The sequence below is a fragment of the Falco punctatus genome (genome assembly GCF_963210335.1).
Source record: "Falco punctatus genome assembly, chromosome: 5".
NCBI lineage: Eukaryota > Metazoa > Chordata > Aves > Falconiformes > Falconidae > Falco > Falco punctatus.
Window position 1 is genome coordinate 81,977,047 of NC_137584.1, and position 25,449 is coordinate 82,002,495.

General features: G+C 43.6%; 1 protein-coding gene and 1 long non-coding RNA gene across 2 annotated transcripts in view; one reads left to right on the forward strand and one right to left on the reverse strand.

Annotated features, from left to right (window-relative positions):
• Nucleotides 1-21,289: 21,289 nt before the first annotated feature.
• On the reverse strand, nucleotides 21,290-24,128 carry LOC308064421. The gene is made up of 2 exons (XR_013928371.1): nucleotides 24,003-24,128; nucleotides 21,290-23,908 (listed from the first exon to the last, which is right to left on the reverse strand). It is a non-coding gene; the product is annotated as an uncharacterized lncRNA (long non-coding RNA).
• A 15-nt stretch (nucleotides 24,129-24,143) lies between these two features.
• Nucleotides 24,144-25,449, forward strand: part of KCNK1 (potassium two pore domain channel subfamily K member 1) — a 35,641-nt gene continuing 34,335 nt past the window's right edge. The window contains exon 1 of the mRNA XM_080388886.1: nucleotides 24,144-25,096. Within this exon, the coding sequence (XP_080245012.1) occupies nucleotides 24,271-25,096 (826 nt within the window). The 5' untranslated portion in view covers nucleotides 24,144-24,270. The remainder of the gene's footprint in view (nucleotides 25,097-25,449) is intronic.

Sequence of the window (25,449 nt, forward strand, 5' to 3'; positions counted from 1 at the left end):
GCTTCTAATATAACCTGAAGCAAGCAACAACGTTTATTTTGGTCAGCCTGTGGTTCTTGTAATGATAATGTAACAGATGATTCTCTAATTTTGGAAATCAGACATCCTCTTTATTAAAAAAAACACCCACCCACAACTGTTCACCAAATACACATAAAGGTGTAGAAACAGTGATGTGGAACAAAGTGTTGGAACATACAGCACCTCTATAGCCACCATTCCATCTGCTAATGATCACAAACTTCCATGTACTGAGAGGCAGGTTTTCCTTGCTGTGCTTATTGCAGATCCAGCAGAAGGAGAAAAATAACATCTAGTGATTCACTGATCTGGTAAAAGTAGTACATTTTTAGAAGAGAAAAAGAAGAAAAGAATGCCATTTATTGCATGCTAGAGATGCAATGCAGAGACAGTAGATCCAGCACACATTATTTTATGTCTCTGTTTCTCATTTCCAACAGCTACACACGTATTAATAGTTTAACATTTGAGCTTTAATGAATTGCATTTGCAGTATCTCACCTTTAACAATTACCCACTAATTAGACCTTCCTTTAAAATATGATCAAAACCTCAAGAACTCATATAAATTAAAAAAAAAAAAAAACCAAAACAAAAAAAAACAACAAAAAACAAAACAGTAAAACAGATTTCATTATCTGTTTATATTATTTCAAGCAAGTGTCAAAGGATAACTCAGTCACTGGATAGAGTCAGTTGCATCTCAATACAAAATGCCAAAAACCTGCTGTGATTTACCTACAGATGTGAGAGGGGAAACTGGGAAATCAGCCTCCTGTCTATTTTAAAGGCCGTGTGTAAAGATTCCCCCCGTCTGGTCCACGTCACAGTCACTGCACACTGGCATTCCTCTACAGAGCTGCTCCCACAGCACGGGCTTCTCTGACTTGTGTAGATTACACTAATGAGCGGGTCAGCCCTATAAGCCATCGCTTAAGTGAACTAAGGCATCCCTTCCACTGCAGCTGAACCTCATGGTATGCTGGGAGGCTAAAGATCCTCCGTGAGTAGGTGGGACACCTCTATAGGCAGAGAGCATCTATACATCAGCCCTAAACCAGGCAGGGCAGAAGCTTTGAGGACTGCAGCCTTTCTTGCTGCCAGTGTTTGCAGCAGCGGCCACGGCACAGCACGCTGCAGGGGGGCACCGTGCAACTGCCTGGCCTCTCCGTCCCTGCCTTCCCACCCCAGTTCACCTCTCCCTATGTCCAGCTCAGCAAAGACCCCTCTTCTGGGGAGGTCACTGGGGCTGGTCCACTCAAGTAAGTGAAAGCAGAATCGAATCACCAGTTTTTCAAGGGGCTTCCCTACAAAAATAGCTTTCTTTATATCCAGCTGCTGCTTATGCTGAAAATGTATGCGCTGAAGAAGAGCCTTTCTCTGCAGCAAGCTCTGGCTGAGAATTTACTTTCTTCCTTTGCAGATCCCCCTGGATCTATTCCATTTCCTCCTGCTCATTGTGCAATTAAGAACTGAAATGGGAATGTGATTGTTCACCCCAACACTGAGGCCTCTGTGGACTGGCACTTCATTTCTCTCATATCTTTGTAATGGCAAGTCCCCACATCCATTCCCCCAGTGCTCCGCCGTACCGCACTGGTGAGACAGCCATTACCCTGCTCAGGGAATAGCTCGGTGGCATGCAGCTGTCAAAGGCCTGAAAAGACAAAGAGCTGTTACTTTTGAAACAAGAAAAAAAGAAATGGGAAAGCAATTTTTGGAAGCTGCAGCCGTTTTCTCAAGGACGGCTGTAAATGGCACTTACTGCATACAAATAGAAGCTGGCGATGATGACAAGAAAGCAACAAATAAACAAGTCAACAACAATGCCAACGAAAAAGTATTCTGCTGCCAAGAAAATACTTTATTTCTCATTAGCATAATTATTGCTTAGAGTTTCAACTCCAAATGCCACAAACAATTAAAAAGTTATGCTATGCTTAAATATTTTGTCATTTTTTGGCAAGAAGGCAGGTTTAGGCAGAGCAGAGCACAAATGCCATTGCTGCCTTGTTTTATCGTTATCTCCCTCATTTGAGGAATTACCCTCTTGCATAGACAGGCTGATGGCAGCTCCAGCCCTGACGGAAACCAACATGACCCCCCCTGAAGCAGGAGCTGTGCCAAGTTGCAGAAGCAGCAGAAGCTTTTAGATTTTTAAGGTGCTGAAAATAGAACCAAGGATTTTCATTAAAGAGAATTTCATACTAAACTTTTCACTCCCAGGGAAATGCTGAGAGAGGCACAGAGCTAAGATCTGTCAAGGAAAATTCCTTAGACTGTTTTTCATGGATATTGCCTCATTTACTTCTTTCCTCCTTTCCACCTGACAGTGTACATACACACAATCTCGGGACTCGGATGGGTTGTGAGCTGAAGTTTGGTGTCGGCTTGGAAGGCAGCAAAAGGGCAAGGAGTTGGGACTCCCTCAAGCCAGAGAAAAGAGAAAGGATGGCATTTCCCAGTCTTCCCAGTCCTCCTCGAGGCACTGCTTAGAAGTGTTAAAAATATCACATATCCCTTGAGATGTAACCTCAGATTTAGGCAGTGAAAAATCTACATGAAGGCACTAATTTTTACCGAGTCTGATCCATTCCCTTTAGCTAAGAAGATAGGCACTGGTGTTTTGAGAATCAACGACGTGCTTGAGACTCTTACTGAATAGCATGTTTCTGCCTAAATACTGCACTTGCTGCTCTTAAGGAAGGTCTACATCATTTCTAACATAAATTTCATGGAGCTTTGCTGGTAGCTTCCCTGGGATTAAAGCCCTGAAGTTGAGCAGGTCATGTATAATGGATCCACCTTCCGAGAAGTCCCGTCAATTAAAAACAAGGTAAGCTGGGAGGAAAGTGCTCTGGCAGCGACTCATCATCTGAAGGACCTTTCGGAGTCAAGTCCACCCTTGTTTTACTGCAGGGGGCTGCTGGGGCATTACCTTTGAAAATCAATTCTTAGGCATGACAAATGCTTTCAGCTCGAAGAGCTGTGGAGTATGGCAGGCACTGAATTGCTGCAATGCTGCTGTGGCTTTTGTTGAGTCTGTTGATCGCTGGTGGCTATAATTAGCAGAGCCCTTTTTGCAGCTACCATGTCCCTGAGAGAAATCAATGCTGCAGCATTGTTTTAGTTTCCTTCCCTTCCCTAGTCTTCTGTAAATTGAAATGCAAACGCAGCCACTAACAGCAGGCTTTGAATCATATTTTATAGAGCTTCACTAATGTATTACAGTGTTTCAGCTGTAGTACAAGATGGTGGAGAATAAAGATGTACGCTCATATAATTGCCTGGGGAGACTTCAGGATTGGAAATCTTTAACGTATTAGACAGATGCTTATCAGGTATGAGACTGTATCATTTATCCAGTTGCTTGGTCTAGGAGCCCTCCAGAGGTCCCTGTTTTCCTTATTTTGCAATGATTCTGACCATGTGGGATGATCACGTTACCTATGAATAGTTTGGTAAACGGGAGCACCAATAAAGCTTAATTGGGCTCTTGAGTGGATTCCCTTACATCTAATAAAGGGGATGGTGCTTACAATTTTTTCAGAAGAAACATGTACAGAAAATTCTCCCTCCACATAGTTTTCTGTTGTCGTAAATCTTATAGGACCGGAATACTTCTGAGACCTCCAAAGATTTGATTGAAATTGGCTGTTTAGTACAATAGTTAGTTTAGTACAATAGAGCTGACCCACCTACATGCAGGCAAGCACAGGGAGTGCTTGTGCGAGCCTTATTACACTATGAAATTAGGTTGAAATGCAAAGCTGATGCAGCAACCTTATCTGGCAATTTAACAAATGACCACTCTGCAGGGGAAACAGGAAGATGTACATAAGGTTTTAATTATACTAATTATGGAGTGGATTTTTTAGTGCATTGCAGCCATGATTTTGTGATAATCAGGCAATGCAAAGCCATCAGAAGCTCTTCTTAACATTTTCTCATTTATTTTATGTCACAGGATTAGGGTAAAGGAACCTGAGGGTACCAGTGTATCTGGTTCCTTTATAGTAGGCATCAGTGGTAAAACAACTAAGGATTGTAATATGCACTAAGCAGGATTAAAATAAAGCGTGGATTAGTAGCATGAATTTTATGTGGAATCTTATTTTCATATGCATTAACACCACCTACACCTTAAGGCAGGATGAGCACTGCAGGTGATAAACTCACACATGTGTTCAGTGTTGATGATTTCTACTTATAGAAGGTAAAAGTCTTGGGCTTGTATTTGCCCTTCTGTGTAACACTGCAAGAGTGTATCGACACTAATCTCCTGTCAGAAGATCACAGGAGAATGTACCAAGTAATGTTAGTTACCTGTGGCTTTTCATAAGATTCTTCTCAGTAGCAACAAGTAAATGGGGGAATTTGAGTGGGGAGGTTCTCTGAATCTCAGAGGTTGTTGCAGATGGTCATTATAAAGTGGGTCTGATCCCTGAGAATGTGGAAGAGGGACCACATCAGGGAGTAGCATCCTCGCTAGGGCAGAGCGCGATGCATTCCACGTCCTGGGGAAGAAGAAGCTGTGCCTCTTTTCCTGTATCTTCTGCTGAAACAAGAGGAAAAGCCAGTAAAGTCACAAGAATTACACTGAGACCAAGTTAGAAGAGTTAACGGAACACTGTGTATACCTAAGTACAAGGTATTAAACCAAAACTGACCGAGAGGTTCCAGTTTGTCTTTCTGCTGTGGTCCTTGCTTTTCCCAGCTGGTGCACTGCTTGCTTTCTCAGTGCACATTTATCCCAAGGTTTCTGAACAAGAAACATGTAGATGACCAGCCGGTGTTCATAGCAGAATTAGATGGAAATATTTTGTTCCACTATCTTTCATTTGCCTGCAGTAGGTCTTCCCTTCTGACCAAATACCAAAATACTGCCTGTAAAATAACAAGTGGGATGTACACGGGAGTTCAAGGCTGCAAACAGGCTAAGGAAAAAATCTGCTACTGATGGCTGCCACAGATTTTTTAGAGAGGCTAAAGCTGTTAAAACTGCCACTCAAGCTTCTCCTGCCTTCCTCTGCATGCATGCATTAGGAGGAACCCACCAGGGGAAGCCACTGGGATTTGATGTTCCTAGCCTGATTCCAGCTGATTTAATGGGTGGGGTGGAGGCCAGTGGGAGCAGGCCTCAGAAGCAGACATTTATAAAGATTATTTTCCCATTCAGTGGCCTGGGGTCTTCTGTTGTCCCATCTTGCCCACTGACAGCTTTTGCTGATCTTTGAGAAGGAAGGTGATGAGGCTCTACGCCTGTTGCTAGACCGAACTGGGAACTTGAGATCTCTACCCTTATTCCAGTTCTAAATGGTGAAGGGAACGTGCTGCCAGCATGCTGCCCACTCCTCTGCCCTCCTCTGGGACGTTTCTGGGAAGCTGGAAGGGTGGACACTGGGTGCCGCTGGGAACAGCAGCACACAGCCAGCTCAGTCCCAGCTAGCCTGCTTAGGAGGGGCAGGGCAGCGAAGAAAAGACTTTCTCCTGTGGTTTTGGTATGCTTGTTTTCAACTAGCAGTCTGTAGGAAAAAAACTGTATGCAAAATACTTTCCCCCTTGCTTTCTTAAACTCCCTGGTGCCACCCGTTGATAGTGCATGATGTACTTACGCTGGATACGAGCCCACAGTAGCCAGGGTGGGCAGTGTTTTAATATTTCATACTCAGTCTGCTTGTCAGAGCTGTTTCCTCTCTTTTCACACCAGTACATGAGGGCTTTCCTTATGCGACGACTGGAACACTGCAACGTTCCCTCCATGCTACCCTGTGTACAGTCACTCTGCGCTGCTTTCAGAGCCCAGGCAGCAGATGCAGGTGATGAAGGATACATAAATCTTCAGCAGTGAGTGAAGAAGGCAAGGCTGGTACGCAATGGAAGGGTGAACCACTGGTCTCTGGATATATTATTGTCTCGTCCTCCCACAGGCTGCTTCAGCAGATTAATTCTGTCTCAGGGGCTCTTTGAAGTACACCAACTCTACAGTTCTCTGCTCGTTCCTGTTAACAGAACAGATTCTTGCCAGGGATCATTTCTGATTAAAAGATTAAGGCACAAGAATGAAACCGAGAGGGAATCACTTTTGATTTCCTAGTCTTTAGATGTATGACAGATGTTTTCTGAGCTCCGGAGTCAGGAAAACCATATCTGTGCTGATATGCGTTATGTTTGCTTCATCCAGCTGCTGAAGAAAAGAGGCTTCACTCTCTTTGAAGTTTACTCTTCTGAGCTTAGTGCTGGTACAAGCAACTGAAGTGGCAGCTTTGCCCTTTGAAGATGCCTCATTTCTGTCTCAGAGTTTCCTTCATATTTTCCTTTGGAAGCTGATGGAGTCAAGGGAATACAGAGCCAGTGTGAACTCAGTATCAGTAAGGCTCTAATGTCCTGGTAATAACAACGCTGTAATAACCTGAGTCAAGCAGCAGCAGCAGCAGCAGCAGGTTTCATCACATCCATCTCTGATGGAAAACACTTTATTTCCCCTGGTCTCTCCACAGAGTGTTGCAGTGTGAAACTAAGCGGGGAATTTCACATCACCTGAATTGAGGTACCAGTTCAGATGCCCAGGTGAACGGGTTGGCTCCCCTCAGAGACTCCTGGATCTTCATTTATACTGTTGTCTTTTGAGGGTGACTTCCTCACTGTGACTACAGAGGGCTGAGTCTTGTAACTTAGCACTGCCACTAAGCACATAAAGCCAGATGTTGCAAACACCCTATAGCACCCCGTCACATCCATCCAGACTCCACAACTCTTCTAGATCCTTTGAGATATGTATTGCTGGAGCCATTACATCATACATTTCACATTTTCCAATTACTCTTTCTGTGTTCCTAATCAGCAATTAATTTTACAGCATCATTCTGACTTCCTGATTATTCAAAGTTCTTTTCTTTATTTAATACGTTATAAAAAGATGTTAAAAAAAAAATTAAAAAATCAACCTCTCCCAGCCACTTTGACTCATCATTAATTTTATCCATTTCTTATTTTTAATTGCCCTGTTATCTCTCTAGCTCCATTCTAACTCCAATATATTAAGGCGAAAAAGAAACAAACCAACATTCTGGTTTCTCCTAGCCCCTTTGGCTAACAGTAACTCATGCTGGGGTTTTAATTGCACTTTTAATTAAGGCTGCTACAACCCTATTGGCTCCGAGCCTTTCATCATGCACAGTATTTTTTAGCATGCGACGCAGTGCACACTGGTCGGCAGGGAGAGCCTCTCACAGAGGCTGTAGGGACAGAGCGGAGCACGTAACACCATCTGCTTTAAGAACCTGGGCAGGGAATAAGGAGATGTTAGTTAATTTCTCAGCTGTCTCACACGTTTAGGTTTAATTTAGTCACTTCATCGTGGTCTCAGTTCTCTGCCTGTAAAACAGCCTCTCTTTCTTCTCAGCTAGTTGCCTGTTTTACCAAAAATACTCAGCCTCCTCATGCCCCGGTTTGACCAGCCTACCATTTATCAGCGGGTTCGCTGGCATGTGCCCTCACACCAGCACCAAACCACCCTCCCCTGCCCTAGCATTAGAACAGGCATTTGCTGGATGCCAGCATGGCTCGCTTCTCTGGCAACATGCCACCAACCCACGCCAGCCTCTACCTGAGCCCTTATCTGCTGCACGGGGCCTGAGAGCGGGTGCAGTGATGCAGCTGCCTGGCTGCACCCAAACCTTCCCCTTCCTTTACACGTGTCTGCACATCCTTTGTGTGACCCAGGACAGGAGTGCATGCTCTGTGCTGTGAACAGAGAGAAACCCCATCCTGTCTTCACGGAGCACTGCACTTGTACCAGCTTAAGCAGAGCAGTCGTACCCCATTAATGTCTAGCAAGTCTAGAGGCCCCCTATTGTGGGTGGGTTCGGTGATTCACTATTACTTCACTGTATATAACTCATCTCTCTGACCCTGTGTTAACATGAAGTCCAGATATATGTTAACAGGAGTTGTGCTTAAACAGTTGTAAGCGAACACCCTTGACACTGCAGTCATTAAAAATGGCATAATTTAATTTCCAAGAGAGCGCAGGTTTTAGCTTTCATATCCTAGCCAAATTCTAACTTCAGTATTTATTTTTTGCATCTCAGAATGGTTTCTGTCATTTTCACTGGCAGCTACAGTTTCACTTCCTACCCTAAAGCCTACTGGGTTGCTGTATATAGTGCCACATCGAATGGAGCTTGCAGTGTATTTGCATATTTGGAAAACATTTTGAGAAGAAAAGACAGTGTATAATGTTCAAATGTAAGAATAGGTCTTATTAGTAATTTATACACTCATCCAACTCTTCTGAGAGGTACCGGTGTTTATAAAATGCTCTTTCTCTGATGAAATGTGAGCTGTAAAAGCAGTCCCTGCTTTTAAACACAAATGAACCTGAGGTGTCATAATTACCCTGGTTCCCAATTCGACAGATTTCACAATGCATTAGAAAAGCATAACCAGCTATATGACTGCAGGGTAATTAGTTCAGTGAAAGCAAGATGGACTTCTTGTAAAACAAGCTAATATACTTCATTTATTTCAGCTTGTTCAGGAAAGTCTCTTCAGGAGGAAATTCATTACTTAAGTTTCTCGCTGGCAGCCAGGAGCTTCTGACAACCACTGAGCCAGGAGCTGGCAAGCACAGCGCTCAGGGCACTGGTACCAGATCAGCCCTTCCCAAAGGGAACCCCCTGGCCGGGCTCTCAGGAAGAGCTGGTCAATAGCTGGAGCCCATAGGTTCCCGCTGCCCGATGGGGACAAACCCCGTGACAAGAAACAGAGCAGCTGCACAGAATGACTCTAGGAATAATTCATAAAATAACTTTCAAAAATTATTAGCATTTCAAAGTTGTTTTCTAGAGAAGACCTACCCACTCTGATATGGCACCCAGCAAGGTTTATTCCCGTGAGTCTAGCTCTCAGAAGATGTTTACCCAACGAAAGTGTCAGGAATTCGACAAGCCCAAATACCAACTTTTTAGTGGCTGTTATTATCCCCTGGATCCATTCATATTCACAGGTGTTCCCATGAATAAAGGGACATTTTTCTCTAAGCAAAAAATAATTGCAGGCTAATGTTGTATAAATAACTGTAGTATCAGTTCTTTTTCCCTTAAGTGTATACAGGATCAGATAGACAGAGTTTCAAAGCCCAAACAGACTTCATTCCAGGCAGCAAAATACTAGCACACAAAATGTGAGGCTTATCCATTCATCAGAGCTAGTTTTTCTCAGATTGTGTAGACAGCAAACATTTTATCATACCTTAAACAATCATGCTTTGTAAGAACTTACTGAAGCTACCACCAAGCTGCCCAGGTTCCTCACTGGGAATCACTACCGAAGTACAACGCTTAAACTTTTCTTACCAAGAAGAAAACCAAAAAGATGCTCTGGGAAAGGATAAGGAATATATAACTATAGGCAAGCTGCCATCTTACCAGAAAGTAAGCTTAGTTCTAAGCTGAACCATGAGTAAAGCTCAGTGATTATAAAGCAACAGATGTTCACAGTGTTTTGGCTCATCAGACTTGGTGCTGCAGAGCAGAAACACACACGTTGAGCTGGTTTCCCAGGGAGACTTAATATCTAACAGTGCACTTGCAGGTCTTACCAGCTCAGGCACAAAGCCATCTCAAAGTTACGACGTGGCTTCTACACCCAAGCTTAACATTTGCATACATGCTGTTCAGCAGGAATCACAAATCAGCAGGAATCACAAAACAATCCTTGTGATATTGTCCAAGATGGAAAATCCAGAAGACATACAAAGATCTTTAGTTCTGGTTGTAAAGAATATTTCTGCCTTCTGAGCTGCTGGGACAGATAGACAACAGCAGTATTTGTAAATACAGGTTTTGGTTTCCATAGTTTTGGGAGGTAATTGAGGCAGCCAGGCTTAGTGATATCTCTTAGAACTTCACCAAGCCACTTTTAAAAGCTTTTAATGTGTAGTTATATGTAGACCTCTGTTAGCAATTCATTAATGTTATTTATTATTTTCTTTGTCAATTCTTGAGTTTCACAATATTCACACTTATGGATACATGCATACTAAATTTTTTCTTCTGTCTCCTTTCTACTTTTTCTTGATAGCGAAAACTTTGCTTTCCAAATTTTTTTCTTTTTTTTTTTCTTTTCACTATTTTTTTTTCTTTTAAAGAGCATTTTAAAAGAACCGCTCAATACAACAATATTTGTTAGAAAATGATAAACCTTGCAGGCTTTCAAAGCACACTGTGGAATTTAAAGGAGAGTTGCATCTTCTCCTTTAGAATGTTACAGGAAGTCCCACAACTCTCACCACAGGATATCCGTAACAGTTCAGAGGTTTCAGTCGTGATTTTCTGTAGAACCTTTTGCATGTGTCTCTAATTCTATCATAGATTTATTAAGGCCTCTTGGGAAAATCTTAGCTCACCCTTTTTGTTGATAGATCTGTTGTGCTCCATTTCCTTCAGAGTTTATGGTCTGAAGGCTAGATTGCTACATGTCCCAGTCCCTTCCCTTTACCTTCTTTGGGCAATATTAATGGGTCTTGGCATGAGCACATAGGTAAAAAGGGAAATTGGATACTGTCTGTGTTTGCAAAGACACACAGAAGAGATACAAAGTCAAGGGAAGGAATCACTTCTTTGGTTTCAGTGAGTATTAAGCCAGGCTGTTTCTGGAAGGAGAAGTATGTTTTCAGTTTTTCCACCTTTGAGCCATCTCTGTAAACCTCTCCTGGCTGCTTCCTGTCCTTTGCGTTTTTTGTGTTCATCTATTTTTAAATAACCAGACAGACACACTATTATAGTTCAATTTGTTCTTCAATATTGATTTTTTAGGCTGACACATGATTTGTTCCCATGGCTCTTTGCAGTGACAGATCTTTGGAGCCAGGAGTTCTCAATAAAAGGAATTGCATTGTTTCATCCAGCCACATTGTCTGGAAGCCAGGAGGGCCAGGCAGGCTGGGTCACCTGAGCTGCTCACGCTGGAAACGATGGCTTTACTCATGTGAAAATTTAGTGAAGGTCCACTCTATATGTCCTAATTAGATTTGACATATCTGAACCCACCATTGCATGGTACAAAATGTGCTACAATGGGAGATGCTGCCTTGCCTATCTAATGTAAAACATGTTCTTTTTTCCTTGCTATGCCACAGTTTGAAGTTAACAGTTTAATTAGGTGAAAGTTTCACGGACAGTCAGAACTCATTTGAGCTAAGGTATGATTTTTAGAGTTTATTCCTGGATAACAAAGACAACTGTTTCTTCTGAAAATCGGAGGTTCTGAAGGGAAAATATTTCTGCTGCATTACATTTTGATTGGTTTAAACACAAATCCAGCAGTGGCTGAACAGCTGAGAATGAGCAGTATGTGGTGTTGGGGGGGGTGGGTGCGCAGCTCTGCTCTCAGATATGCAGGCACCCTCATCTAACCTGCAGGTGGGATAAGCCACCTATGCTGGTGTTGTTTACTCTGATCAATGCTGGCTCATGATCTGATCTTACACGTCTGTACTCCCCATTCACTCCACTCCCTGTCACTGCTCACAGGCTGATTTGGGGGCCATACCTGAGCTGATCAAGTATTAGAAGCGGACTGGAAGATGAGGAGGAAAGGATCACGGAGGCTTCCCAGCACTGCAGCTGCTGCTACAGGAGTGCACATCACCAGGACACATGGCAGAGAGCCGAGGTGGTCAGGGACACAACAGTTCCCCCCGGTCCCTCCCCAGCTATCCACCCTGTTCACAGACTGTAGGTGTTTCCCAGAAGGCATTAAAGCACAGCAACGTCTTGATAACTAGATGAAATCCCAATATCATGTCAACCGTTTCTTTATAAGTCAGCTTTTACTCTTCAGTTTCTTTTCCAAAAAACAAGCCTCAATTTGAAAAAAGCCATCACAAGTGGACGAGTAAAACCCTAACTTTCTAAGTGATGGCATTATTGTGGTATTACAGACAATGAAAAAACCCAACAACACCTGGTCTGCTAGCATCTTTTCTACAAAAGCACAGCCATATAAATCTCTCTCATACTAATAACCTTTTTTCATTTATTTATGCAGTAAGACCACAGAATGAAAGAAAATATTAAACCTGCTGAAATTCCACTATTGTTTGTATTGAGTAAATAGCGCTTCATATATGCAAGCATCACTTGTAAAATATGAAATAGAGACATTTATAGTAAAATTATGTACTATCCTTAGCTACAGGTGAAATATTTTCCTCCCCAACATACAGCACTCAACAATACATAGAGAAAAGAAAATGATAACACATTATGCTACAGGAATGAGAGGAAACTAGTCAACAACTGCATCAACTGTTAGATTATCTTTTATAGCTAATATAAAGACATACTCTCCTGAAAGCATGCCACAGGGTCATAATTTTCATAAAAGGAAGGCTATACTCTGAAACTATATACTTCATAAGGACTACAGTCTGCAGAAATGCTAAAATGCACTGAAAAGAGTGATATTTAAGTCTAATTACAGACAGATTTTCAAACTCAGCAGACAATCTAATTTCCTGTGTAGTTTAGTGAGGCTATATTTAAAATAGTTTTCTTGATTATTCTACTTTCATAACCAAAACCACTTCAATACAAAATGATGAGGTGAAAATTTGGTTTTCTGCTTTAACATGAAGCAGAAGAAATACGTCTTAGGGAGTTCATTTTGGGGGCTGGAGGGGAGATCTTTTCCTGCTGCAAAGCATCATGCCATTTGTCAACAACTTAAACATATAAAAGAAGTGCCTTGGGAGCAAAGTCACAAAAGTATATTGCACAACTGCACGTAAAATGCTGTGATAAATATTTTTCATAAATATTTAATGCTTTAGGATAGTTACATCCAGCTTTTCTTTCAATCTGAACTTCCCAGAAGACAGGCAGGATTTATAGAATCCTGTGGTAATAGGACATTTTGTTCTCCCTAAATAATGTCTGTCTATCTATCACAGAATATGCATGGGAATGTCTAAGCAGACAGAAGCCTGTGGCTAAAAGCTCTGGAGTGCCTACCTTCAAGTTTCTAAATTGGTGTTTAGGGAACTAACCACAAGCCACTTGGCTTTCCTAAGCTGTTACAGGTCCTTTTGCGTCATTCTCCTTTGGGTCTGTCGTCCCCTTGCTTGTGGAAAGTGATACACAGGCCACATATAGCCGTACGGGAGGAGGCAGCGTGCCAGCAGCTTGGGTGTCCCCAGCGGATATCGCACACTTCCACCACAGCCAGGACACCACGGTAAGCCACTAAGGCCAGCTCTGCCAGAGGCGTTATGTGGGAGGGTAAGAACTGCACGCCAAAAGGAGTTTTCATTCGTTGATATTTAAACTGAAAACAACTGCTGTTTCTTAGCGGGGGATGATGGTGGGAGACACTGCAGCATTAGCAGGGCAGGGTGTCATGTAGAAAGGGCCAACGGTGACTGGCAATAGAGCAGCTGGGACATGGATGGTGTTTGGACATGCCTGCATGCATACAAACATCCAGAAAAGTCTGCAAGTAGTACTGACAGACAGAGAATGGCCCAGAAAAGGGGCAAGGTAAGACCCCACCAGACAAGACTTGCTGGCAGAGGCCAACTTGGGAATTGGACAGCCCATCCACATGCTGTAGAAAAATACACTTTGCCTGTGCTTTGTACACAGACTTATTTGCTGGCAGCAAACACCTGATTCCATCATCATTCTCTCCTCCAAGCAGTGATTTCTGTTACTGGGGATTAGAGGTTTCGGAGGCAGACAAGTCCTTAATGCGATTGCAAAAAAGTACTGCTAGGAACTGTATGTGTCAACTTCCTAATGATTTCAGTAGGGTTTTGCTGGCACTCTTGACTATGTTATTAAATGCCTGTGCACATCTCATGGTGACCAGGGTTCAAAAAGCGATCTTCCATTTCTATGACTCCATTTTGCAGGTATAAAATGAGGAAAACAGAACTTTCTCACTCAAAGGATGTTGGCAGATTAAAAGTGCTGAAACTTTCTTTCTTCAGTGCTCAAAATCATTAAGCTGCTCAGTAATTATGGCATGATATCATATAACAACTTAGAAAAATTTGGTGGCTGAATAGGTTTGATAATAGGATGAGGATATAATTACGCAATAACATACTGAGCAGAAAGTTCTTTGCAACCCTGGACCTAATTGCTATGGTTTTGTGTGGTGGGAACAACCACCATCATTTTCATCGTCACAATCCCTTCCAGTCTCACCTGTTCTGCGATTCTCATCATTATTATCAGGTGACAAGTAGCACTGCTCTTCTAGGCACCTTGAACAGTTCAAGGCAACTCCACAAGATCCTTTCTCTGGTTTTGGCTAGGGGAGACTTGTCTTTACCGGCATCCTGACGGGAGAGCATTCAGCCTCTAGCTGCTGGATGTATGTATTTCCTGTCTTCTCATGCTTCTTTCCTTTGTGCGAGTGGACTGAGAATCCTTTGAGGACTGAGGACTCAGCACTAACCTAAATGCTTAATATCGGTGAAGCTTAATGTTTAACATATGTCATCATGCATCATTCTAAAAATCTTGCTGAAACTCTCTTATTGCAGTCCGATTCTTCCCTATTTTGGCTCGTTGAAACATACTGTGCCTTGTTTCATTATTGAAATCAAACCTCAAATTAACTGAAGAAGAGTATACAGCCCATGAGCTACTTGTATACACAATACTTTCCCTTTCAATTCAGTAATGGATTTTGAATGTACTGAATTTCATCATCAGGTTCACTTTTGCTCACTGATGCTGGTTTGCAGTGCTGCAGGTAAATTGTACTCTTTTCATTTCATGTGGTGTAGCAGCTGCGCAGCATATGAAAGCCTTTGTATTTCATAGTCAAACTAGGCATGGTAGTGAAATAGAAGACATCAATACAATGTGCAAACAATTTATTTGTCCCTATTGACTAGTAATATTACAAGTTATTCTAATACCCAATAATACTGGGGAGCTCTCCCTCCTCTTTCCTTCTCTGCACTGCCTAGAAAAATATCACCCTTTACTTAGTAAACACAAATTGTGGCAATATATCTGACTACTACTAATCATAACTTTAATATTATTAATATTTTGATTGTTTTATGTTGATGAGGGATCTGATGTTGACTTGAGGAGAAAATAGAGGCCCATCTAAAGCATAGATCTAAAGCATCTCTCAGGAAGATTGCTCCAAACACTAAGTTGTATATGTACTTTCCCAAAATTAATTCTGCATCAATTCAGTTTCATTGGAAAATCTATGCTAATGGTCAGTTCTGCAGCCTGGTTTAACATTTTATCATTAGTTATTTGTACTGAGGTTATGCTTAAGGCTTCATTAATGAAAGGACAGCTTGAAAAATATATATAGTGTAAATTTTATTTCATTTCATTTCCCTGTTTATGAAAACATAGTCCTAAATTCACTTTATGGGGTGTATAGAAGAGGACTTTTGCTAGGAGCAAGAACAGGTACAAGTATCATTAGTTTAAACAAAGAGGTGGGGGAGGTAGAGGAAATAATAACGCAGCATAAAATCAAAATCCATACTTGGCAATGTTCAAGAGGGTTGCAAATGTTTGCAACCTCATCTTCTCAAAGAATCTGTCTTAAAATTAGGTGTGAGAGATCAGGGGAGAAATGGTCACACTGTGAGAAATGTTTTTTCCCTGGAATGTGGGTTTTTCAGTCTTTATTCTTTATTCCTGGCAAGGTTAAAGACTTGTTTGAAGGATGGCAGGCTGGATTCTGGGAAAAAGGTTTCAAGAAGAAGGAAGAAATTATTTTCTACTAGCTTATGTTGTAATTGTTTCCCATGTATGTCTCATGAGCCAGACAGTATAGGATCGGGTGACTGATACTTGTTTTACCATAACAGTAAGAAAAGCAGATTTTGGTGGTGAGAGGTGTTGTTGTTTAATTGCTTCATGCATTACTTTAGTACAGGGGAAAAAACCTGTCATGTTTTTAACTGAGGTTCTTCTGGATAGACCTACATTTTAAGCCATTTCTTTAACAGACTGTAGGCCAGACAGTTTTTCTATTTCTTTCTCAGCACACATTCCCTCATGAACATCTGGTAAGTGTTACAAGAGCGTACAGTGCGCTATGACACAAGTGGATAAAAAAATCATACTATTGTACTATATTAAAAATTAATCAACCCAATAGCATAAAATATATTAAAGTTGTCTTACTTCACAGAACTTTTAACCTTGTCCTGTGATGTTCTCTCTAAGTGTATATTTTCAGGGGAAAGTGTAGAATTATTGAAACTGTAATTTTCTTATACCTTATAATATCTCACATGACTCAAGATTTGCAAAGGTATCTTGGGCTGAGTGACAGAATTGTCCTTTTGTACTTCTGATAGGTTTGTTAGGTTGATTGAAAGTCAGTGGGTGATAATAGGATTCAAATTCAATTTTGATTGATGAGTCAGATGACACAGTTGAGAAAAAGTAGGACACTGCAGCTTGTGTTCCCTCTAAGTGGATAAAAATAAAGGACTAAATTTTCAAAAGATTCAGGTCACTTGAAGTAGGCTTTGGTATTCATTATAGCAGGTGCATGTGGCAATAGTACCCATGGGCTGTTCCAGACATTGGTTCAGCGAGGCAATGAATTGCACTTATTAAAATTTAACTCTGCTGAGGCAGAAGGGTTGCCTGGAAAATGAACCCGTACAAATAGCGTGGCTAGGCGGGAGTATCGCAAATCAGTTGGTTTTGCTTGCGTTTCCTCGTCTGTGAATAGGATCTCCCACTTGCTTCTCTTGGTAACGTGGGCCTTCGACGATAAGGAATAAATGCTACAGCTGGGGGTTTCTCATACAGCTGGTTGGTTTGTGCTATTGTTTGTGCTTCACCTCCCAGTGAAGAGGTATTGGGCCTCGGAGCTGTCGGGGATGTCCACAGAAAGTGATGGATTTGCTCTGCAGGAATGACGAAGGAAGGGTGCCTGCTTCAACGCTCACCCCCACCCTGTGCTGGCTGTACAGCGTGTGCCCAAAGAAGAGGGTTGCCTGGGTTCTCCATCCCACTAGGGCAGTTGTAGGAAAGTATTGGAGCTTGTGCCAGCCTACACATAAACATTAAGCTCCTTCAAACTGTAGGATCCATCCAGCACAGGAAACATCCGAGGTCAGGCACACAGGTTGTTTTCAGGTATGGCTGAGGATCTGGGTTAGAGTGTCTGAAATATTAGAGATTGGCAATGATCTGTAAGATGGATCTCTCTTTAGAATTTAAATTCTCTAGGAGTCTAGGGTCCTGAAAAGCCAAGTCACTGTTCATCCTAGCTATTAGCTATGACTGTAGGGGGAAAGAGAGATCCTTCTCCAGAGCTGCAACCCTACTTCTTCCAGAGTACCTTACTTCTTGGGCTGCATCTAGGCAGCATCTGAAAGTCATCCTCAGCACCTGCCTTGTGGTCTTTGTATGATCTACACACAAGGCAGCCACATCCAGCACTGGACTTCCCTACTTCAGCAATGTGACTTGGCCTGGAGGTGATATGTAGTTACCACAAGGTATCCTATGGGCCAGGATGGCTGCAGGTGTCCAAATGACAACACCTTCAAAAACATCTCTAGCCACCTGAGCCCAGCTGCCCAAGGCAGAGTCACAAAACAGTCGGTGTCAGGACCAGGTGTCAACGCACCGACTTGAGTGCATGAAGTCCAAGTGTGCACGCTGTTCAGCCTGCACTAATTACCCAGGTCAGGGAGGCCTGGGAGAGCAGCGCTGTGCTGCATGCACACACCGGGCCCCAGGGAAACAAGAGTCAAATGGAGCTGAAGCTGAAAGCTATTTTGACAAGTTAATGTGACCTTTCCACGAATGGGCGAGAGGGTGTGTTAGCTGTCAGCGAAAACGTCACCACTGCTGGGTCCGGGTTTACTTCTACATATCCCACTGTGTAACGCAACTGCAACTCAGCCTGTTGCATAAAATTGATTATAGGAGTACACAGGTTCTAATGCAATGCAGACTGAATTAAAACAGCCACACTCCCCAATGGCAGCACTAAACTGAGAAACTGGGACTGGGCCTCAATTAACCAAAACCAGAAATAATGGAAATATGGCCTAAGTACCAAAAAAAGTAATTACAGACAGGCCATTTAGTGTGTGTCCCTTTCTGGGGTTGTGTGTTTTGGAAGTGACCCAGAGAAAGCTGGTAGGCTTCACTGGCACCATCATTTCCTGGGTGCCCAAGAACCAGCACAATGTCTGTGAGACAAAACCAAGATCGGTCCGAGAGGTGGTAATATCAGGAGGGAGGCTTGGACACCCACAGCTATTTGAGTCCACATCAGCTACTGCATTCTTTTATTTCCCTCTATAACCATGTTTAAGGCCAGGCTGCCAAGAAGGGGATGAAATACTAAAAATTCTACAGAGTAGAGGGAAGAGCTAGAAAGTATTTTGTGAACTCTTATTTTCAGTACAAAGTATTAAGTATCTTAACTGGTTTTCCTCTTTTCAGCATCTTGAACAAGAGGTTAAAAAGACTGATTCTGCTGGCTGACTGCCACAGGACTTATGAGGGCAAGGTCACTTTATTTAAAACACTGAATTTTATTTAATGTAATGCTGTAATAAGGTCATGTTGACATCCTGAATTCTCTGAGCTATTACATTCCTTCAGTGTTAACACAATCCTACAAATCACGGGTAATTACCTTTCTACCAAGATATGGCACAACTTAAGAATATAACAGTGAAAAGTTTGAGGAACACACACACTATATATAATTATATAAAACATGTAGGTGTGTATATATATATATGAATGCATGTATTTATGTATGTTTATGCAGCCCTTATCCCCAATGGACCTATACCCTCTTGGAGTGACCAAGTTCCTTTTTGGATAATGCCATTAGGTAAACCTAACAGCAAGTATACATGAAATTACTTTTTCCATGACATAAAATGCTTATCTTATTAAAACAGTTATCTATCAGTTATTCCACTCAGACATGGAGATCGTTGGTTAAATACGAATATATTGCAACTCTAAGGAAAATTACATTTACGCTGAACAAGGCATGACTCACTTGAGAAAGAAATTGTGCCTGACCATGCATATAAATTTCTTGATTCCAAATACTGCTACTCCGTGACGTAAACCTTCCCCTAAATATAGCCCCCAAACCAGGCACATTCATTCTTTTGCTACCACAGATCAGTGGTCTTAACCTTTGTGGATGGTGTTGCACCATTAAGTTAACGGCATGAAATGATTTTTTTTGAGGAAGCCACTAAATCTCAGCTTTTCTCCTCTCACTCTCAAGTAGAAGGCAGCCAGGCAGGCTATTGGAAATGGCATGGACAGAGACTTGACTGACTCTTGTTCTTCCACGGCAATATTTCTACTGTCACCAGCTTGCTTGGTGATAAATTTTAGAGACCTAAATATGTCTGTACTCTCCTACCGTGAGTCCGTCTTCCTGCCACATTAAGATGAGAATGAATCCCCTCTTCAAAGGTTACTTTTTTTCTATAAATTCAGGCTGTGTTGTTACAATTTTTGTAAGATTCACATTATTTGACCCAAATCTAGATGATTTCCTTTAGCCAAAATAGAACACCTTACCCATCGGAAACAGAACACACGGCAACCCGTCTGACTGCTTCTCAGCTTACCTGTGTTTCTGTTGGTGCTGTGAGGATGTGATTCTTTTAACTCCACATCCTGCCTGCCCACGAGGGCATGACATTCAGTCAGAGCCACTAGACAACTTCATATTAACTTTTGCAAAAGCCCACAAATTGAGTGTTCAGAAACAATTGTTCGGATACATTTTCTTCTAAAACAGGAAATGTATTATGTTCCAGCCTTCATTTAATAGATACAGCAAATTATGAAGGATTCTACTTCTCAGTTTCATTAAAATAAATAAATAAAATTCATGGGAATGGTTAAATGTGGCAGAACCCTTAATGCAAGTGAATTCAGAGAACCTCACTTTTATGACTATCTTTCTTCACATACACATAATTTAGGACAGACCAATCAGACTTTGGACTTGCTATAACCACTGAATTTATACTCATGCCAAATCTGAAGAAAAATCCTGAAGGACAAACCAGTTCCCTATGCTATTCAGCTGTCAGGGTGACACAGCTTTGAGACTATTTCATGTTCTCCACATGTAACTGTTTACTGGCTCCCACACAGTCCTGGTTCATCCCACTCCCACCACCTCCTCTGTTCATGGTACTGTGAGCTCACGCTATAGGTATGCCAGGGCAGAACAGGTTTGTCAGGACAAGTATTGCCTAGTAACTGGTTTTATTTACCCTGCTTCTCAGGACATAAGGTTCTTCTGCGTAACTATTTATAGTTTTTTTTGAGAGGATCTAGGACAAATGTTTGTGATTTTGCCATGAGACTACTCTTTTGGAAAAAAAAACAAACAACCCTTACAGTCAGCTTGAAACTTTCGGTGTAGTTGAGTCATTTTCGGTTATTTCTTTTTGGTGATGAGAATACTTTAGTTTTGATATTAGTAATGGTGCCACACGTGGGTGTTCCCCTTTCCCCAGACTCATTCCCCGCTCAAGGTCTAGAGCTCATGATTAGAGCAGCAGAGCCTCAGTGTAAAATCTCCTCTGCCATATGCCGTTCAGCACAGGGCAGTCTCTGGGCACTGGAGCACTGCTGTGAGCTATTCTTGCATTTCACTGAAGCTACTATTTTTGTCTAATGTAATTTACATTCACTGGACAAAAGACTAGAGTACAGTGGTCCCCCTCTCTGGTCACTGTCTGCCACCAGGCTGTCATCTCCAGGCTGCTACCACCTCCTTGTCTTCCAGTGTTGGAGCATTTTGCATTTCGTTGGAAATGTGTCAGTAATAAAAGATTTTAGTTAACCAGAAAGCTCAGAGAAAAATGGGCTGCCATTCACACAAAACCTCTTTCTTTCAATTTCACCTCTCCTAACAGAAAATATCAACGATTCACACAGCTCCGAGAGGGCTTTCCATTTCTTATATACGAGAGAGGATTTTCTCAGCCTCTAGACTACACGAGAGAAGTTGCCAGCCCTGTGATGTGATAGGGGAGCCGTCCTGTCCCCCCAGACAGCAGCGTTAGAGACTGCTGACTTTCTCTATGGTTTTCTAGCACCCCAGGACACAAACATGGTTTCTGTCTCAGTTCTACAGGTGAATTAGTATCTGTCTTCTCTTTGACCCTTGCACACAGGCAGCTTGTACTTGCATTTTCTGTAGCTCAGGGGGGAGTTTGGTGCAATAGAGCACCAGTATCTACCAATAGTGGGTTTCTTCACTTTACTAGCAGCTGGGCTTCTCCAGCAGTAGGGAAGTCAGTCATCACTCAGCGTAGCTAGTGGATGAACGATGTGATGATGTGGTATGCTTTATTAACCAGATTCATGTTTTATTAAGAGGGATGATCACAGCAGAATGAAACTTCTGCTGGAAGAAGACTGTTCTGTAACAACCTGCTCCAGAATTTCAGTCACTCCTTGCTGAAGCATGTTGTGACTTTCTGTTACACAGTACATAATACTGGATTCAGTACACCGAATCCTTGACTAGCTTGATCCTTGATGAGCAAAACAATGTGAAAATGGACATAGCATACTCTGGAATGAAAGTGGAATAACATAACTGCATTCACATATAATATTATCATGGTAAATACAACTATCTGAAGTCAGAAAACTGAACATTATGACACCTTTCTGTACATCTATCCCAATGGAATCTGTAACTAAATTATCAAGTATGTTAAATTCTTTGAGTTAAAACATGAACATAAACAGTGGTGGCTAAAACTCAAGACTGTCCAGACGTTTGCATTGGATGCAAGAACGTGAAAGCTTCAGTGACACACTGGTGCTGCTCTGCCATAGTTCCCCCCAGCCCATGCTTCCAAAAACCTGTCTGTGTGTGTGTGAAATTGAGTTACAAGAGCGGTGCAGGTTCTGTTCAGCAGACAGTCCTCCTTTTCTTTCTATTCCAGCAAGCCTCCAAGTGTGAGAGACTGCTAAAAATGGAGAATGAATGATTCATAAAAATGGAAAACTGAAGGAGGCCAGTAAATAAAACTGTTCAGCTACCCAGCCACAGTTTCCTATCACCACTGAAGAGAGGTGTGTTCTTAGGCAAACATTTCTAACCATTAAATAAATATTTGGCTTGAAAGCTAGGAAAATACTGTTTTATAGCGAAGACATTTCCTATCACGAATGGAACTGTACCTACCAGATGTTGCCATAAATTACGTATTATGAAATCTACTGTATCTGGCAAACTGAGGACATTTGATCAAAATGGAGCCCAGTATGTCACATATACTGTTTTAAATGGCTTTTCTATTATACATGGAGGTACTCCGTCATTTGGAATTTGAGGGAAAAAGTGATTAAGTAACTGGATGGAGTTAGCCAAGCATACCAAATTGGTCAATGAGGTTACTTGACCTCTTGTTCTGTAATAATGCCTAAATGCATGCTTAGTGCAATGCAATGAAATATTTGTTTGGAATACTCCCTTCAAAAGCCTGTCTGCATTACATTCTTGCAGACAGTATCCATTATTAATTGGCATTGTGAATAATTTAGATTGCCTCTTTCCTACACATCACTGTTTTACAGCAAAAAAAAAACATTTTAAAGATACATTGATACTAGCGAAAGGTGCTGAAGTGGTGGTGTAGGGACATGACATTTCTGCCTTTGTCTGTCCTTCTGTCAATTAACTTCTGGATATACAGCATAGATTTTCTTCCGTTGCTTATTTCAAGCCCCTCCCCTCATTTAATTGTTCCGTTCCTCTGTTAGGTGCTACAATTTATACATACGAATACTTTGGTACCATGTACCTTGCGACACTTCAGGAGTTCAGCCGTGGGGGAAAGTTTATCTTCCTACCAAAACCCAAGTGCCCACAGTGACCACTCCCTGGTTGTATGACTGAACGTGCACACAAAAGCTGCACATGCGCACACATGACAGACGCACATTTGTAGGCCAGAACATGTGTGCACTCCTGGGACAGCATCGAGAGTCTATGTGCGCAGCCTGTCTCACATGCACCTACCACATCCCCCAAGCATTCAAGCAGCTGCTTTTTGCACACATGAACACATTTACATTTTGATCATGAAACAAGAGGGAGGGTTTAAGCCCCTGAAACAACTCGGCTGTAGCTGGCAGTGTGGAAATGGGCCAGGAACTGGGTGAGCTGTTCTGCCGGGACGGATTCATCCCACAGCCTAGTGTAGCTATCACATAAAAGGAAACATTGACACAGTGTTTTAAGTTTCTAGCATGAAAAATTGTTTTGCGCCTTTCATTCTTCTATTCTTTTCCCATTTTAGTCCTTACAGCTTAAAGAGGTATACCTCACGTCTTAAGATAGGTTGCTGGATTTGATTTCCTCTGTCTGAACTCACTGTCCCTGCCCCAGTAAGTTTCTAACTTACAGGCTACTACTTCCCCTCTCTGTGACTGTACAAGTTGCCATCGGCTGAGACATGGAAGTGGCGGAGTCCTGCAGGATGCAACCAGCAAATTGCCTCTCTCCCCTTTACAGGAATCTGCCTTTAGTCACCTTAAGGGACACTTTGGGAAGCTACAATTTTCACTGCTCCTCTTCATGTGGTGTGAAACTCCTTTGCAGGTTAACTGTAGGACTGCTGGCCAGAGTTAGAGATGGATGAAGAAAGAAGCATTTGAAGTTAAACCTGAGATTGCTGGTTTGGACCAGACAGAGGGCTGCCTGGACAGTGCATTTATATTCATCGTGGACGCTGCTCAGAGCACTAGCCGGGTACGTCTTGGCATTAAAAAGTAAGTCTCTCCAGGAGCTCAGCACAGTAGCAAAAACTCTCTTTAGCTTGGATGGGGTTTCTGGAGGTCGCCTGGTTCAAATGCGCCCCCAGACAGGCCCCATTTTGAAGCTGTGTCCTAGTGGGCCTGAGGGAGGGCAGCTCGGATGGAGTTTCTGGAGATCACCTGGGTCAAATGCGCCCCCAGACAGGCCCCATTTTGAAGCTGTGTCCTAGTGGGCCTGAGGGAGGACACTGATGCCTGCTGTCAGGGTCCCTCCTCACATCCCCGAAACGAAAACTGGGCCTCCTGCTTCACACCGCCACAGACCTGCCATGACCTGCTGCCGCCTGGCCCGGTGAATGTGGAAAAACAAACAAACAAACAAAACAAAACAACCACCCCGACCCAAAACCCGTGGAAGGAAGTGCAGTTCTGGGGGGGTCCTCACTGTATGGGAGAGGGGGGAGCAGCGAGGCAAGGAAATCTCCAGACACTTTTGTGTGAAAAGGGGGAGGAACCTCGGCGAGGCGCCCGGCCCGCAGGTCACCCCGCCGGGCGGGCTGTCGGCTTCACAGACCGCCGGCTGGGGCCCCTCGCGTTACTCGGTGACGAGAAAAGAGAAAGAAAAAGAGGGAAGGCGCCGTTCAGCACCGGCGGCGGGGCCGAGGCGGGAGGCGGCGGGGCCGGGCCGGGCCGGGCGGGCGGCAGCAGGCCGTCCCTCAGCCGCGGTACCTGCGCCGCGCGGCCACGTGAGCGCCACATCAGCGCCGCTCCGCGCCTTCAAAGTCAGCGGCCACAGGGCGGGCAGCGCCGGCCCCACCGGCCGCCTCCCCCCCTTCCCCATCCTCCCTGCCCCGCCGCTCCTCGGCCCTCGCTTCCCCCCCTCCGCGGCCCGGGGTGCAGCCGACCCCGGTTCGGGAAGATGCTGCAGTCGTTGGCGGGTAGTTCCTGCGTGCGGCTGGTGGAGCAGCACCGCTCGGCTTGGTGCTTCGCCTTGCTGGTGCTGGGTTACCTGCTGTACCTGGTGTTCGGCGCTGTGGTTTTCTCCTCGGTGGAGCTGCCCTACGAGGACCTGCTGCGCCAGGAGCTGGGCAAGCTGAAGCAGCGCTTCCTGGAGGAGCACGCCTGCCTCTCGGAGCAGCAGCTGGAGCAGTTCTTGATGCGGGTGCTGGAGGCCAGCAACTACGGCGTCTCGGTGCTCAGCAACGCCTCGGGGAACTGGAACTGGGACTTCACCTCTTCCCTCTTTTTCGCCAGTACCGTTCTCTCCACCACGGGTAAGGATCGACCCGGCCCCGGAGGCCTTCCGGGGAGGCCTGGACCCCCTCAGGGACGCTGAGGGGCTGGCCTGGGGGAAGCCGGGCCTGCGGGCGGGGGGCCGGGGCCTGCCGCCCCCCTCACCCCCAGGGCCGCGGGGCTGCTGCGGGGCCGGCGGCTGCCGGCCCCGCAGCAGCCCCGCGGCCCTGGGGGTGAGGGGGGCGGTGGTGGTTGGGCTCCGGAGGAGTCGTTACTTCCCAAACTCTCTCGTGTGAGAGGAATACTTGATGTGAGGTGCATCGCCCAGATTTTAAAACCACCCGATTCAGCATTAAAGAGCCAGAGATCCAACTACACATCCCGCCCCCGCCCC